The sequence below is a fragment of the Pyxicephalus adspersus genome, chromosome 6, assembly GCF_032062135.1.
Source record: "Pyxicephalus adspersus chromosome 6, UCB_Pads_2.0, whole genome shotgun sequence".
Classification (NCBI taxonomy): Eukaryota; Metazoa; Chordata; class Amphibia; order Anura; family Pyxicephalidae; genus Pyxicephalus; species Pyxicephalus adspersus.
Window position 1 is genome coordinate 38,006,072 of NC_092863.1, and position 18,538 is coordinate 38,024,609.

The following is an 18,538-nucleotide window of genomic DNA, read 5'->3' on the forward strand; positions in this document are numbered from 1 at the left end:
TTGTTCAAAGTTGAACACAAAGGCAGGGATGAGGGGCTGCTAATAGTGCTATGCACTTATCTGCTGGATACTGCTTGTGAGTATGCAGATAAGAGAGAGTGACTTTGGATTTAACCTTGAAGTTCCTGGGCCTTTCACATGGAGATATCACTCCACATTTACAAAGCTTTATTAAGTGAAACCTTTAACCCTTTACTCACACTTTGCTAACAAATATTACATTGCCTATTAATTAACGTAACATAAATTATTTACATTTTGTTTGAATTTTTGAAAAATTACCTCCAATTCTTGGCATGACATGTCTGGTCTTATGTTTTTGATATATTTTGCGATGGTTCAGTGCTGCTTAGATTTGGTTATATAAAATATATTTTTGCATATTAAGTTAGTATAAGTTTAAAGGAGGCAATAAATGCAAACTAGATGGTATGTCCCAGGAAACCCCTTTTCAATTGGGAGTCATGCTCTTACATTGGTGGTCAGTGGGATAAATGCCATTCGCTTACAGAAGTGGTTAGAATGATATACTTACAGACAGTGTAAAAGATTATTGCTGCCATTTGGAGTAATATCCATAACTATAGAGGCACAATGAGATGAGAATTTATTCAGTAAACATTGGTCAAAGTTTAAGGAAATCTTAGCAACTTTTAGAGGAACTTTAAGTGAGAATTACTACCAAACAGCATATACAATATGCAGAGCTAAATATATGTTGTATAGAAAAATAAACGAGAAAAATAAGATCAAGTGTAGGAGTAACCAATGGTAAATATAACTCTGCTTTTATGTATACATTATTTATTGGATTACATTTCATATTTCTTGCTTTGAGGTACAAGATTTTTATTAAACCAAAGCTGCATTATATTATGCCATTTAAACGTGTAGGTTAGCACTAGCTGTAGTAGTGTAGGCGTGATGATAAATCTCTTGAAAATATGATCTTTTTATATATGGAATTGGGGTCTTTATGCACATTTCTAGGATTGGGGAGGCTTCCTATACAGCTGGGTCATCACAGGCCTCAGATACAAGCTTATAATGCAAAGGTCTCTGATTCCCCACATATGATATGGGGACTATGTTAGCATAGACTCAGTAGGGTACATTTTCAAAATCTATTATCTTGGGTATAATAATAAAAAGGGTCTAGTTGGAAAACATTTTGTGGGGGCTTTAGAATCTGCACATGTCCGTGTATATATATATATTTATTTATCATTTTAATTATATATATATTAGGAAATATAACAACAACATAAATACATTTAGGCGCAAACACTAGTGAGAATCTTTTCAATTAAATGTTCTCCTGTGAACAAGAGGAGTTAGCAAATAACCCTCATTAGCTCAACTGACTTCAGCTTCTCAATTCAGATGAACAAAGAGACGTCACTAGCAATAAACAAAGGATCAAATCCAGCTCACATCCACTATTGGATAAGGAGTTCCAGAGACAAAGAGATCTAAGCTGAGAGGAGAGCAGAGGGCAACATGAGGCCGGATGGAAGTGCAAGCAGCTCCTTCCAAACCTCAGTCACTCCTGCAGGGGTTAAGTCACTCTTCAAAGGCTTCTACAGATAAGTCCTGCTTTGAGCTTGTATATTTATCATAAGACAACAGGGCAAATTCTATCAGTATCCGTTAGTATGACTGGAAATTCCATTTCGACATATCTTGTCTTCTTTAACCCTTAACCCCCTGATGCATTTTGTATTGCTCCTTAAGATGTGAAAAATGTGACAAGTCCAAGGTGTGCAGTTTGGCAGAGCAGTGGTCACATTATAAGTAGTCTTACTGGACACGAAATGTTATAGAACAAAGGACATTTCAAATATAAGTGGTTATTCTTTTTTAAAAAATGCACTAAAAATGTAATATTTCATTGAACTTTGAACCTGGGTAGCTTCCCTTCAAACCAGGTTGGGTATGATTTGATTATAAGCAAACGTCTGTAAACATTTCTGTAACGTTTTACATTCACAATCTACTACTATCTAATCAGCAATAGAGAATACGTATTTCGGTGTCTTTTCTTTAAATCCTATCTTACTGAATTGAAGGGACTTCTGAACCTGTATCTAATTATTCAAAACAGTGACAACCCCTAGTAGTGTTTAATAACCAGCACAATGAAATACTTTAGTTAGTGAACTGCTACTTGATTATGATTAGGGCCCATCTCTGGAACTGAATGCTTTAGTGTATATATTTATTTTCTTTTAACAATTTTACCAATCACATTCATATGTTTTATGTTAATATCTTAGTGCTAATTGGTCAATGAAGAATTATCCAACCAAGATTTGTCTTTGGTCACCTGTTGACACTATGGATGTCTATGGTTGCAGCAGCTGTCAGCACATATTGACAGCTTTCCAAAGGCTAGATATGAATCAGACACCGGCTTAGAGTGCTAAAGTGCAATCTGCACATGAAACAGTGACATGGCCGGTTGCATTCACCAGAGACTATTATGTCTTTCTATGACAGCTACTGTGACAGCTTACAATCATTTAATGGTGACGAGAGTATTGCCAGGTGGAAATAACTATACTAACCACACGCAGATTTTATCATTTTTAAAGCAACATTTTTATCAGTAAATAGTCAATCTATCGGATATATATTTTTTACTTTTGGATAGATACGGATAAAATAAACCATTAATTGGCGTCCTAAAAAAGAAAGGTTTCAGCACCTAATTTTCCAGTTCTACAAATCTATTCTTACTTTTATGGGAGAGTCTCATTCTTTCTGCTAGATGTTTCATTTTTCTTTCTGGAAAATGCAGCAGGAGGAATGAGGCTCTACCAGTTACAACAGTCTTTTTTTTCCCGCCAGAACAGAGATGGGATCTACTGAGCTAAATTCTCACCCAAGAAATATTAGGTTACAAAATATGGTATTCAGAAGCACTTTGCTATGTACCAAAGTGTCAGTACTGAGACATTTCTCACAACCAATATTCAGAATCTATATACATTTGCCTGTTGATTCTGTATCAAGCAGTGGCAGGAGAACATTCAGATTGTAGGCTTTAGGAAGAAAACCCTCCATCACTTCATGTGGGGAGCTCTTTGGAATCTGGATTCACTGGATTTCGTACAAATCAGATTAAAGCAAACCTCAAATAATATAATAGTTGGCAAAATGACACTAGTATGACCAAAAACATTTTTTATAGATATCTGCATGTAAGCTCTGTCCTCAGCCTTAAATTCCAAGCCTCTCTAGTATTTAAATATTTGAGAACATGGCCCTGTTCCTTCCTGTCGCATAACTCCCACTACTGGAGGGTATCAGAACCTGACTGATCTGATCAGCCACCTCTGCAAGATTTCTGATGGAATACTTTTCAAACATACATAATACACTATGCTTATTAATCAGCCCAAAATACAGCAAATAAGAAAAGTTTTTAGGGCACTTTTCCACATCTGCAACGAAAGTACAAATATGTGTACAAATATATCTGAGCAATGTTCTTATCCCATTTTGTCTGTAAAAATGAGTAGAATATCAGTTTCTGATGTATACCAAGCCTTATATTTTTAGTCACTTCAAATGAAATGAAAAATAATCTCTAACCAATCACTAACCCCATCATAGAAAGTTTGTTTTACAAATGTCAACAACTGATATTCTAATGTATTTTAAATGCATGTACAGGCTACCATTAACAAGTTGAATCAAGGCTCTATACACACTCATCTAAAGTACAGCAATCCACAAGGATAAAATAATTTGTACTACCCTTACTTTTAACCAGAATACTGGCACAGTAGTGGGAAATTATGCAAACACTTGCCACTTGTTGTTTTGCCAGAACACATTCATCTCCTTTAGAGTAGCCAACCTAAACCAAAACCTTGTACTTACAGTTTACTACTTTTCACAAAAAGCTGTTTTTTTTGCAGAATTCTTGGTTTGCGACACTTTATATCCACTTTATGCAGTACAGAGTACAAATCTGAACATTCATGTGGTATATTTTGTATAATGCATGCATAGTTTTTCTCTGAAATCTCACAGTTAAAAAAGTAAAGTTGGCAGGCAAGTATCATGTACAACTAATCAAACAGTTTAGATGATGGTTGGATGGTTAGGTAACAATCTGAGCTCTTTTTTACAGCTGACATTCCTCTACATTTGTAAAGTAATATTCTACATAAAAGTAAAAGGAATTGCTGTGAACCAAACAGTGTGTATATTTCAAAAATAGTTTATATTACAATGGGTCTGATTTTTAAAGCTCTCCAAGGCTGGAGAGGACACACTTTCATCAGTGCAGCTGGGTGATCCAACAGACTTGGAATTAATCTGGTCCAGGATTGAAAGCATTTTTTAACAAATAGTAAATGACTTTTAGGGAATCATTCCAGGTTTGCTGGATCACCCGGCTTCACTGATAAAAGTGTATTCTCTCCAGCCGTGAAGAGTTTTATCAAATCAGCCCATAGTGTTCTTAAGGGCTCCAATGTGTTTTTAATGGATACTGTATATGCTATTAAGCCTTTCATGTCATTCACAAAGTGCAAGAATAAAACAAAAGTTTGCATCCACTGGTGAGATTATTAATGGCTGAATACAAATTTAAGAAGATGGGAAGTTACAGCAGAAGGATTGTTACAATTAAAGAAAGGAACCCTAAATTAGCTTGATGCACTATGAATGTATTTACAGGATAAATTTTAAATCTCTTCAGTATATTGTAAGTTTCTGGATGTAGAGAGGTAATAAAGCAGCTACATATATACAGATACTTGGTAAAAGCTTGGCATAGTACTGTATGGTTTTGTTTTTGTCATTGTCTATTCGATTATTTATTTTTGGAAGTTTGCTCTGATTTTATGACGGGAAATTTCAAATATGCTCTTGAAGTAAGGTGACTATTCATCTGCCACATTTAACATTTGCTGTCATTTAGCTAATATATGAAAAAAAAAAATAGACTGATCATTTGGACATAAAAAAATAAAATGTAAATTACCTATCTAGCTACTGTGGGATAACTAATTTCTTGTTAAAGGACATCTTTATCCGTACAACTAACACAAAGCTAAACACCTGCTGTGAGGTTTGTAAAATCATGCATGTTACTGTAATTCACCCACCCCTACTATCTACTATAATTGCATAGTATAAACTAAACAAAAATATAGTTCTGCAGACTTTGAAAACACCCATATTGGTGGAACCCATCAGAGCTCTCTTTTTTACCCATACAAACCCAACTATTGTAGCTTAGTATTTTATCAATCAGATCACAGTGCAAACACCATCTTTGGAAGCCTGATTTCTACTTTCAGAAAGCAGAAAAGTTTCACACTGATAATAGGAACTATATTATATAGCCACTATAGAATAAAATGAAGTAAAAAGTATGGAGAGTAGATGAAAGGAAAGAAGCATCATCTCTAGGAGCTACTAGGAAACAATGTTAAATGTAGCATATAGTTATTGCAGTGTAATGGTGGGAGGTGAGATGGAGGGCTGGGGGTAGGGTATAAGCAAAGGGGCAACAGCCGTGCCCCTACTGTGAGAAGAGACTAAGGGAGTATGGTAGAATGCCCCCCGAGAGCAAGAGTAAAGCAGTAGCCTCTCAATTAGAGTCACTGTAATGAAATTAAAAGCCATTAGATCATTCACCACTGAGGCCTGCAAGTTACCTACATGTCAAAGGAATTTGGCTAAGCCATTGGGATGAGAGGAGCCTTGTGAATTAGGATGTCTCCCTAGTTGAAGAGGTTGGCGGGATCTGCCTGCTTTCGACGCCAGCTTTTGCAAATGCATAGCTCTCCATTTTAAATGAAAAAGACATTTTTCTTTGTCTAGACATTTAGGTGACTTGTGCATAAACGCATATTTGTAGAATACAGCTTTCATGTCTTCCTAAATTGGGGCAATGGATGCAGTCTCCTCTCTACAAACTTGTTTTCTGTACTATATATGACTACATATTACATATGTAGACATGACTATACTCCCCCATTCCCTAACTGGCCTAATTGGTCCAATGTTTTCAAACAAATAACACAGATTACGATATTATTGTAATTTCATAGAGGTGTTGGGGCAGCCAGAACACATAAAGACCATATTATTACATTATTACATATTATTTAAGACCATAGATGTGCTTACACATATCAGGACAAACAAGCAAAACAGGGTAATAATCAAAAGTCACAGTTTTCTATTATACGAATATAATGTAAATGAGGAACCTGGAATATTCAAATACAGAAATTCTATACAAACATGAAAAAGTTTAAATGGCCATACTAGTAGGTATCTGGACCTGAAAAATGTAGTCTTTGCATATCTGCCAATATCACAGGATGAGGCAAACCTAATATGCAGACTTTTTGCTTACAGTTTTTAAACTTAAAATAATGTTGAATTCTTCTAATACTGGCAGATGATCCTTGTTCAATGAACTTTTTTTTTAGTTTTGTATACCTTGTTCATTAGATAAAATTACATGTTAAACTATACAAACACTTGGCAGTACTTTTATTATTGTAGGTTCTGTAGACTTACAACATTTATAGTATTCTCCTTTTTAGCTTTACTTACTCTGTCCCATACTGAGACTTTAGTTGGAGTGTCAAAGAATCAGTCAAACCAGTGCCTGATAGGGCCAGCTTAAGATTTGCCTTGTGTTATAAACTGCTATTTTTATAGGGGAAGTAGAACTAAAACCTCATTTAAGAAAACATTACTTGTATAAGTACAATGTTAGTAAATGTGACCATTTTCACCCTATGTGGAAATGCGATCATTAGCTATGATTACCGACACTGCAGTCCCCAATAAAAAAAGGATTGGACTTAGAAATGACGTGTAAAAGATCATTCCTCAAAATGTCAGTGTTTAGGGTATATTTTAAATACATAAAGAATAACAAAATAGAATATAATAGATCAAACCAAATTTCCAATCCCACCAGATCCCCTATAATATCAGTTTATAACCCATTTCATGTTACACTGGTTCACTGTGAACAGGTAGCCACTTTAAAGTTTGTGCATTTTTCAAAATGTACCAACATGCTTTATCAGGTATTAAACATATTCTTTCTTCTCATGCAATGGAAATATTACCTGTTTTCTGGGAAAGTACACTAAGAGTTAACACCAAAAATATTTTGAAGCCTGTAAAATCTTCCTTTTTTTTATTTCATATATAACTGCCTTGATCAGATGGTATGATGGCTGACTTGTGTGCCCGCCTTAGAAAGCTGGCTCTCAGCCCCTTAAAATGGTTATTCTTCCAGGTTCTGTAAAGTTTATAGATTTTCCTATTCAGGAATGGAAATCTTTACAGTCTAAATCAGACTGTTAGATGACACCACTTAACCCTTCAGGAAAAAAACGTGATTTGCTAAAATTTACATAAAGCTGAGTAAGATATATACAATAATATAAAAATTTACACATGTATTTGTAATATGCATACAGTTTTTGTAAATTGCTAAATAGCTTATTTTTATGTATTCTTGGTGATTGATAGATCTATATAAATTTCAGCTCCTAAATCTTTTATTTACATTATCAGGAAGTGTTTACTAGCTAGAATAAATATCATGCTTCACATTTCACATTTAAGGAGTAGGTATTTGTGTGGATAAAGGGAATTTAATTAATTAGAATTATATGGGAAGAATGGGCCTTATATGTTGGCATTGGTAGTTATACAGACAGAGGTTTTAGGATTATTTGGCTCCACCTGGAAACTCTTTACAAGGATATGGGTTGTACAGCAGATGGCTTAGCATATTGGACAACAAACAGGAAATCAAGAGCAATCACAAGAAATACAGTTTGAGACTGGTAGTATTTGCCCCATAGTACTATTACGATTGAGGCTGGATGCATAAAGTAACAAATTGTTAATCAAAAGCTGGGGTGGGCAGATTTAATATGAAACTTGCAAATTACTTTTTTTTTTTGTTTAAATAGCTTTTTGTAACCATAAAAAAGCCTAAACTACTATATAGGTATAATAATGCTTTAAGGAAATGTCTTTCTCTTTGTTCTCATTGCATAATTCTGATGATACCTGATACCTCACTTCCCCCAAACAATACCTATAAACTAAAAATATTCTTTAATAAGTTCAAGAATTAATATTTTATACACAATTATGTTATTTCATAGTTTTTTTTATAATAAATAAAAAAAGTATTAGTTAAAAAGCCACCTTCTAAAGTAAACCTAGTGGGCCTGATTTAATAAAGCTCCCCAAGACTGGAGAGGATACACTTTCTTCAGTGAAGCTGGGTGATCCAGCAAACCTGGAATAGGTCTGGTACAGGGTTCAAAATATTTGCTAGCAAATGACTTTGAAGAAAACCATTCCAGGTTTGCTGGATCACCCAGCTTCACTGATGAAAATCTATCTTCTCCAGCTTTGGAGAGCTTTATTAAATCATGGCCAGTGGCTAATTTTCAGGTAGCCATTCTAGTCAGTCAAAAGTGGTGAAGCCCTTCATTGCTCAGTTGGTTACAGTTTAGTTACCTGTGAGCCAGTTGCTTGCAGGTCTTCTAAATTCTGCCCTGTCAATGGCCTCCCTTTTGTTTTCCTAGACTAATCTGTTCACCTTCAATACTCTATCTAACCAGCTGGCTTGACTCTGACCTTTCTTTGGCTGCATACACATGTCAAATATTGTCACCTGAGACAAATGGTCCTCTGCTTTCTGACATGTGTACAGTGACCCCCCTAATGTCATTCATCAATCCACCATGGCACATTTAGATTTGAGAGGGGAGAAGAGCCAGGACAAGTGTAAGCAGACCTTGCATTTTACAGCTACATGCACTTTAATTCAACAAAGTTTCTTACTATGACTTTTCATTAAGGTTAAAATATAATTAAAAGTTCATACATATATGATATGACAATCGTTTGATGGATGATGATCGTAAATTTATAGGTAGTTCCAGACACCTTTGGAAAAACAACATTCATTTCTGTTCCTTCTTTAACCAGTTATGCTCTTCAAACACCCCTTTCATGACTGATATGAGACAAATGCATAATATTTTCCTGTATTAACACATCCTGAGCTTTGCTTAAACATTGCATAATCTGTGCATTTTACAAAACACCATACTGCTTGTTTACATATAGTAAAACTCTAAACATCCCCATGGTTGCAAATCAGCAACAAAAGACTATAATGGCATTTTAGATAACTGCAATTTATTAGTAATTTTTGCCAAAACTACATTACAGAATGGCTTGTTTTCAAGTTATGTATGTTATATTGATTTAAGTTTTACTTTACACATGATATTGAAAGTCTCATTCAAAAAAGAAATCACAGGTAATATTTCTTCACTTGGTAATTCCAAGCAAAGCACCAGGGAACATGTGTTTATATGGTAATAAATAATATTTTGCTGTTTTTTGTACCTAAAATTTCTTTCTGTCCTTGCTGTTCTTGTAGATCATCCTGAATTCCATGCACAAATATCAGCCTCGGCTTCACATAGTTAAAGCGGATGAAAATAATGGATTTGGGTCCAAGAACACTGCTTTCTGCACACATGTCTTCTCGGAAACAGCATTTATAGCCGTCACTTCCTACCAGAATCACAAGGTAAAGGACAAAATGTTTTAATTCATATATTTTTCACACCACCACAGTATGGCTGGTAACTAAAAGGAAAAGATGGTTGTCTGTATATTATCATTTTCTAGACTAGGTACAGTTTTTCCCTCTTTTCAAACCTAATGAGATTAGATAGCTTTAGGTGAATTAGCATAAAACAATGAACATTATATTAGTCTGTATATAAAACTTTTGGTCTTTAAAAAAATAAAACCTGATCAGTCTTCAGGTCAGTGGCTTAATATGTGGTCTGGCCTGAACTGGGAAATGTAGTAAGGGCTAGTTCATGACTATTATGTAGCAGAAAATTGGATGCATTAATAATATTAAATTCTAATTGCTTATTGTGATTTAATAAAACATGGTGTCATTACCAACAAACTACTAATATAAGTCTAGAACAGATGCTAGATTTTCATAGCCCAGGTTCACAATTGTCACAGATGAAAATCTTGCCTTAGTACACAAAGTCCTAAAATGTTTTTTTATCAGTCCAGGATTGCGTGCCAGATACCAGACCACCAATGGCCACTATTGTGTGCTAAAGGGTGGACGCAGTGTATGGCTTCTGCTTGTCCTACTCTCTACATAGAATAGAACAGTGTTACGCGGTCCTTATTTCATGGGAGATGATCATTATTCTTTATAGAAACAAATATTGAGTGGGTCTTCTAGGCTTAACTCATAGGCTTAGTTTCTAGACCCCTATTTAATGTTTGTAAACCCAGTAAAAAAGGGCCAAACAGTTTTTACTGGGACAATAAGGCACATACAGCAACAAAAACAGAATTCCTAAATGTCTCCACTCTGCTAAAAATGTTTTTTTTTATTATTAAAGAATTTTTACTTTCTGTCCAGACAGAAGATGAGGGTACTTCTACCCAGTAAGGACCCAGACAGAGGCCCTAACCCATCCAAGATAATCTTGGGGTTTGGACTTTAAGACTGGGATGGAATTTAAGCTCAATTAAAAAAAGAAACACACTGATTAAGTGCTTCAAACATGAAAAATAACAATTTGCATAATACAAATTCAATCATTTGTCAAACTATAATACATATATTCTAATCCAGTCAAAGAGCAGGTAAAGAGTTAATGAAATAGGCACATAAACTACCCTTCCATAGTTGCCAAGCCTCTCTCCAACTTGTGCACATTTTACAGTTTTATGGAGAACAGAGAAGCCAACCATTTTTTTAACTTCTGTAACATCTGTATTTACATTAAATGAATAATTTGCCCATGTGGAGAAATCTTTAGATACACCCTGATCCTTGGAAAGAATGGCATCTGCTGATTTCAAATATAGGGAGGAGAGCACAAGATATATATAGTACTGCTTGGCCTTATTTGCAGTTCATATATCTTTCAAAATCCTTTAGCTCTGTGCATAAGTCCTTTACCAATGAAATGTGCGTGTGTGTGGAAGTATGCTTGCAAATAACGACTAGATGCTCTCATTTTATCCTGTAATCTGAGCGCTAAAATATATTCTGAGAAGCAAAATTAAAACTTGGATGTTATAGTATTATTTGAGTAGTTTGGTGTGTAAAAGCAAAACTGAATTAAAGCTGAATCAAGGTAAAAATATAGGTTACTTTAAATGAAATAATATAAAAGCACTTAGGTTCCTTAGGATATCTTTACTGCTGATAATAGCCATGCTACACTGTCTGAATTAGGTTTTCATAGTCCTTTATGCATATGCTGTAACTTACAGATGTGTTTATGTGAACTTCAAAATCAAATGTATTTGTATTACACATGATAAGAAAGGTTGGCCGATACTCCCCTACACGTAGTGCAAAAAGAGAGGATGGACTACAGTTAAGCTTCAGTTTGATACCTATAATCATTTACTCTTAGGTAGTGTTTTTTGGATGACTGTAATTTATGGGCAGTTTATTATGTATTTTTGTTTACTTTGTGTATCTGAAATAAACTTAATACATATTCTTATCAGATTACACAGCTAAAGATTGAAAATAACCCATTTGCCAAAGGATTTCGGGGAAGCGATGACATGGAGCTGCATCGGATGTCCAGGATGCAAAGGTAGACTCTTCTTATCTGTATCAGTGAAACTTAAGTGAAAGTACCATTATGATATGGGTTTCTAAGGATAGTATAAAATTATTTGTCTTCACAGCAATAAATTCTGGTTCTACTCTAACTTGAATAGATGAGCATAGATAATCGATAGATCTGAATCCAAAGATCTGAATTCATAGATCTGAAGGCAACATTCAGCAACATTTCCAAATATGCAAAAAATAAATAAACAAATAATATGACTAGACCTGACTTGAGGGTATATCTAATTGTAAAAAAAAAACATCAACACACTTTATCCTACATGAACATTTGGACATTACATAGCCCCTACGCTACAAGAAGAATACTATCATGCTGATAAAAGTCTAATAACACCAAAAGGAAGTACGATCAAACTTAAACCATTGCTTTTTGTACTGATGGACACCATAGGCACTCCTGAGAACATATACATCAGGGGAAAATAATATCAGCTAGGCTGCTCTTTTTTCAAGGGTACAGTGGCTACAATATCTGCTCAGTGCGTACATATTTTTCAGGACAACACATGTCAAGCTGTAGCACTCACAGAAACTGTTTTTAAAGAATATTTAAAGCCCAAGGTAAACTTTTAGTTTTTAGTTAACATTTTAAAATGTAAAAAATGTGACTTGCATTCCCTATATAAACATTTTGATTGAAGCAAGCTTCTTATGTGGGTCTATAGGCTGTATGTTAGAACCTTATTTTTGAGGTCTGTATTCACAGCAGTGGGGTAAACCAGCTGAAAGTACCCAGCTTACATTAAACACCTGCTGTCTACAAATGGAAAAATATGAAACAAGTTATCAAAAGGCACACTTCCCATATAATTTTATCAATGATGCCACATCCCAAAATTATATATACCACTGCAGCACTGCCAAAAAACTTGGGACTTTTTAGACATCTATTTACCAGCAGGTGGTTAGTGTAAGTTGGGTACTTTCAGTGCTCCACGAGTCCCAAAGTCCCACCAACAAAGCCATCAGTTCAAATCCAGGTAAATACTAACTAAACAAAAAAAAGGAAAAAAAGGTACACATGATTATAAATGCATACAAAATAATCATAGTGAGTAATGCAAATGTAACCAATCGGATATATTAATAAATTGTCACTATACATATGTACAGGATTAATCCTAACAGGATTAGGAAGATATTCGCTTACTTCCTGTTTAATCTACAAGAAAGGAACTGAAGTGAAATCTCCCCAAAACACAGATAAACAAAAAGTTTGGCCTAAATATAGTTAAGCTAAAAATAAATATGAAAACAACACTTCTTTCTGCACTGTGCATAATGCATAGATGAACATGTATGCAAAAACATTCTTCTTTAGGACTGTCTGGTAAAAAGATTCTAGCACCACAATAATTTTTTTAACTAGTACCCCTACTAGTTAAAAAAATTATTGTGGTGCTAGAATATCAGGTCAGCATTTCATTTTTCGTCCTTTTTTACCTGCTGAATATTTTTCCTGACTTTGTGCCCCAAAATAATAGAAAAAAGTAGTTCTAGTTCTAACTCTTCTCAATTCTATCAAAAACTTAAAATAAAAAAAGGGGTTGTGTCAAAATTGTTATATTCATATTTTCTTTTTGTTCTAGATTGTTGTGCATATTGCTATATAATTGTTTTTCATTTCAGCAAAGAATATCCAGTGGTCCCAAGAAGTACTGTGCGACAAAAAGTTTCATCCAATCATAGTCCATTTCCCTCGGAATCTCGGAATATTTCCAATTCCTCCAACCTCAGTTCCCAGTACCAATGTGAGAATAGTGTTAGCAGCACCTCTCAGGACTTAATGCCTCCTTCCAATTCATACCAATCTCTTCCTCATGAACCTGGGCCTATATATCACTGCACAAAGAGGAAAGGTATGTGCTACTTTAGGGATCTTTCTATATTCATATTAACAAAAACATGTTTTTCAGTTTCACACAGCAAATGTGGTAGATCTTTATTTGACTTTAACAACTTTGGTTGAGCTAAAGAAGTTTTGCTAGCTGTTCGCCTATTAGCATATAAACTAACCTTCCAAACCTGTCAACCAGACTAATCGATAAAAATATTCTAGTTATTAAAAATTTATATCCATACATTTGCAGTACATCACCGAACATAAAAATATAAATATAAAATGTGAAGAAAGTACAAAATGAGGTAATTGGAACTGAAACTTTAATAAAAACACATCAACCTGAAATTTTTTTTTCTATAAAGGTTTCATGAACCACTTTATGGACATTTGCATGTCCAAATTCATAGCTATTAAATTAGACAAGAAATAAGTTTTCCCTTACTGAAAAAAGGGTAATAAAAAACAGGGCCAAGCCCCTGAAACCTATTTGCTGTAATTGTAAAACAGACAATTAAAATACAAAGCCCTATACAAAACTGCTTTACAGATTTCTAGTAAAGTATAAATCAATCTTGTTTAAAGGAGATAACTTTGAGCAGTAGTTAAATTTAAAATGCGTATTTAAACCTAAATAACATATAAATGTTCTCCTCTCCTGATCCCTGTAGTGGGGAGCTAAAATGAACAGAAATTGCTATCTTAGTTTTGATTTCCTGGCCAAGCCTCACAGGTCTTTAGGATAAAGTGGTGATGTAGGGGTGCTAGAAGGAACCACCAAACCCACAGGGGACCAGAAATCCATCAATATTAGAAGTGAAGGTTTTTGCAGAGTTTGAGGCATCAATTCTTCTCTTTTATATACCTACCATCTTCACAGGGGCAGCTTTCATATACATTTTTATTTTAGCAACAAAGTTACTTGAAGACATGCATATGAAGAGGATGGACATAATCCAAAAATGTAGATAATCTGTATTTAAGAGATATTGTTCCTATAGTAGCCCTAGACTCTGCTCGGGCTCTATTTATAAAACAGGGAATCAGGCATCTTCCAGGTACATTTGTTTTAATTGCTCATTAGGGCTGAGATTTATCAACAATGTTTTTCTAAAGCACCTATGAATCAACCAAGTTATGTTTAAAACAAGTTACCCTGCAAAAAGGGGTCTAGTGAATCCTGCCTTTGCTCGTTCGAAGAACTATGGTAGTCAAAGAAATCTACTGCATCGAGCGAGAGCACGGGAACTAGCGGTGGTCTATGGCTCTGACCGGTGCACCTGGGGTCAGGAGAAGGACCCCACTTGGGGGGCCTCACTGGCCAGAGCCACAGACCATATCTCCTGTATGCAAAGCAGGCTCAGGGTGGTGGGTGGGTTGTGTCTTTGGAGGCTCAGACCTGCGATGAGAGAGTGGGCAGGTTCTGGCATCATGACATCACTCTGGGAAGTTTCTTCCTATTTTTGAGTGGCAACCAGCTCCCCGCACAAGCATGCTTCCGAGTCTTAGATTTAGTGGTCAGCAAGCTCCAAAAGGTTGGGGACCACTGCCTTAGATGACCCTTCCAGCACCAGAGGAACCCTGGGATCAGGTCCTCCATAATACGCTAGATTTTACACTTAGTGAAGTTTTTAAAGTTAGAGCTCCTCTGATGTAGGAATTCCCAGATTTAGAAGGTATAAGCAAGCACCACCCTGGGGCTGCATTGTATTGCCACTGTCTGTTAAATACCTTTTCTGTAAAGGTTTTCAGTAATCTAACCTGAATAAACCTCTAAAATGAAACCCTAAACTAATAATTACCATTAAAATAAACCATAACATTTTTCCTAAACAAAAGTATTATTCCTAATTCTAACCTAGCTTTAATGTTTACATTAAATTAGCCACTAAAAATCTGTATTTAGATTATTGAATGTTACAGTGCACAGTTCATGTAAACCAAAACATGTACCTATTAACACATGAAAAACACTGATTATCTTGTTACAATGGTGCCTGGCAAGGGGTGGCATGTAATGAACAGCAACTGAACAGTCAGTTATTCAAGGTGATGTGTTGTAAGCATAAAAAATGGGCATGCATACAATTTTGAAAGACTTTCAAAAGGACTGAATTCTGATGGCTGGACCACTAAGGGCATTCCCAAAATGGCAGATCTTGAGGCATGTTCCCAATATGCAGTACTAAGTACCTATCAAAATTTGGTCCAAGGAAGGACAACCAGTGACCCAGAGACAGGATCGTGGGTGCAATTGGCCCAGTGATTAAATTCAGATGTCTTGTAATATGCCTCACCCACAGCAGTTAATGTGCCTGCAGAGCCAGCATGGTTTGCAGGGGATAGGCTGTATAACTCCAAGCAGGGCCACATATTGAAGATCACTGGAATCGGGAGAAAGGTAAGTATTTATTTACTATGGCACTCAGCACAAAAGAATGAGGGGTTGGGGGGTTACATGTGCACCTAAAATGAACTTGTTAAATAGTAAGTAAGTTTTGTATTGAATAATGATGGCATGTAAGACAAATCTTACAAAATGTATTTCCCCTTTTAGCAAGTGAAGAGTCATCTGAACATCCTTATAAAAAGCCTTACATGGACACATCTCCAAATGATGAAGACCCATACTACAGGTCTGGGTATCCACAACCATCCTCTTCTTCCTCTTCAACCTCATTTCGCACAGAGTCTGCTCAACGCCAGGCGTGCATGTATGCTAATACAGCACCTGCTACGGAGCCTGTCACAGGCATAGAAGACATTTCTTGCAATAGCTGGTCAAGTGTGCCATCTTATAGTAGCTGCACGGTGGGAGGTGGAATGCAACCTATGGAGCGATTGCCATACCAGCACTTCTCTGCTCATTTTACCTCCAGCTCACTCATGCCCAGATTGGGCAACCATGCAGGCACACAAGCTGCAGATACCCACTCCATGTTTCAACATCAACCTTCTCATCAAGCTATTGTAAGGCAATGTGCACCTCAGTCTGGGTTACAGCAGACATCTTCCCTACAATCCTCTGACTTCCTTTATCCACACGGAGTTCCTCGGACCCTATCACCACACCAGTATCACTCTGTCCATGGGGTGGGAATGGTACCAGAATGGAATGAAAACAGCTAACAGAGCAAGTTCATTAAATGTACATTGTTTGGATGCTTAAATAAAATGTTTCTAGGACAACATAAAGTGGAGATATCCTAAAATAGGACAAAAGGACTGTATGCTGGACCATTGCTTCTTAAACACCTGAAAAATTCACCCAATCTTTCACTTTCTTCCTATTCCTTCTGGCACAAGGATCACTAATGGGACAAGGAGGATTGAGAGCAGATAATGCTCCAGAAAAACAAATTGTGAAATGCAATATGGACGGTATATAGAACAGCCTATTGACAGGCTCTGCACTTCACAAAACAGGCTTTATTAAGATTGTTGGTGCTTATATGTGAAAGCAGCACTTCTTGAGTTCACTGACATGCCTCTGCCAAAACCATTGGGTGTTTGCAGTGTGTTACACTGTGTGATGTACGAGGCTGGAAATTTGGTTTTAAAATATTTCAAAATTAAGGGGGAATTTAGCATGAACGTGTTGGAGAGGTGCAGGGATTCCATCGGTGTTACAATTTCTCTGGGCTGTTCTGTGCTTTCATTTCATGTAAAAACAATAAAAAGTAAGGCTTGTATATAAACCAAGTCAATAGGTACAGGAAAGAAACAAAAAACACATGTTCTCCCAAGCACAGCGTCATTTCAGTTACCATCTTCCTCTAACAATTACTTTAATGTTTGTCATGATGGAGAGCACTGTTTTTGGGTAATACTAACATACATTTGTAGAGCATTGTCCGGTTCTTTACAACAACAAGAATATTTGATAAACCAAACACTAAAAACTGAAATGAATGCTTTCAATGTGTTTAGCAAGGCTACAATGCAAATGAGAAATGTTTCTTCAGTTAGTAGCTACTGAAGCATTGAGAGTTTGGATTCCTGCCCTCTCCAAATACACACCGTGCTGTTTGTAAACTGTTGTGTTATTGACATTGTTATATAATAAAAAATAATATATTTTTTCTGCTTGATTGCTTTTTTTGTGATGTTCTAAAAAAAGTAAAATCAAAATTAATTTAACAAAAATAAAATGGAAAAAAAACTCCTAGTAAGGGAGTGGTTATATGAGGAACGATGAATTTATTTATTTGTCCATTTACTGAAAGTTTATTATGCTTTATCCAGGTATGTGTCTAAAAAGGTCTAAACAACGTGTGCAGAATGAGTTATTTTCAGCTTACTGTAGATAATGTAAGGTTACATTTTGATAATTACATTAAATACATAATTACATATAAGGTTACATTTTGACATTATGATTTCATACACATATATGTACATTCAAAGCATGATATCACTTATATTTAGTATATAAATATATAAGTGCTGCTATTTAAAAAGAAATACATGGGTAATTACTGCAATAAAATGACAATGCAGATTTACAACACAATGTCATAGGTCTATTTGAGAATACACACTTGTATGGTGCTACCATAAAGAAACATTGAACGTCTAAATACCTGCCAAATCTAAATGTATCCAGAAAAGTAGGGTATGCCAGGGTTAAATATACTTGAGAGCGACAATTTATAGATGAAGGGCTTAAATCATCATCGCTCTTGATTGCCTCAGGTTTTCTGCATCTGAACATGAACAGAAATAAAGAGAAAGGGAAAACCACAACTATCTCTCAGGGGGGTACTTAGGAAGAGAGGCAGGAATGGATCTGCCAACATGAACCAAGAACCAAGAAACCTGGAATGTGTTCCATAACTTATTTATGTTGTGATCACGAGGGAAAGACCTCAGCTAACCACAGCGCTCCCAACCCCCCTCCCTATGTAGGTGCAGTCACTAGATTTAAAGAAGAAAAAAAATGGTGAGCAAAGAGGATACACACAAGCACA

The 18,538-nt window shown here is 35.6% G+C and overlaps 1 protein-coding gene across 2 annotated transcripts in view; it reads left to right on the forward strand.

Annotated features, from left to right (window-relative positions):
* The window catches only part of TBX5 (T-box transcription factor 5), a 39,122-nt gene extending 21,474 nt beyond the window's left edge, over positions 1-17,648 (forward strand). For both annotated transcript variants that reach the window (XM_072415328.1, XM_072415330.1), the window contains exons 6-9: positions 9,467-9,619; positions 11,596-11,687; positions 13,358-13,587; positions 16,126-17,648. In XM_072415328.1, coding sequence (XP_072271429.1) covers positions 9,467-9,619; positions 11,596-11,687; positions 13,358-13,587; positions 16,126-16,697 — 1,047 coding nt within the window. In that variant the 3' untranslated portion in view covers positions 16,698-17,648. The remainder of the gene's footprint in view (positions 1-9,466; positions 9,620-11,595; positions 11,688-13,357; positions 13,588-16,125) is intronic.
* Positions 17,649-18,538: the final 890 nt, after the last annotated feature.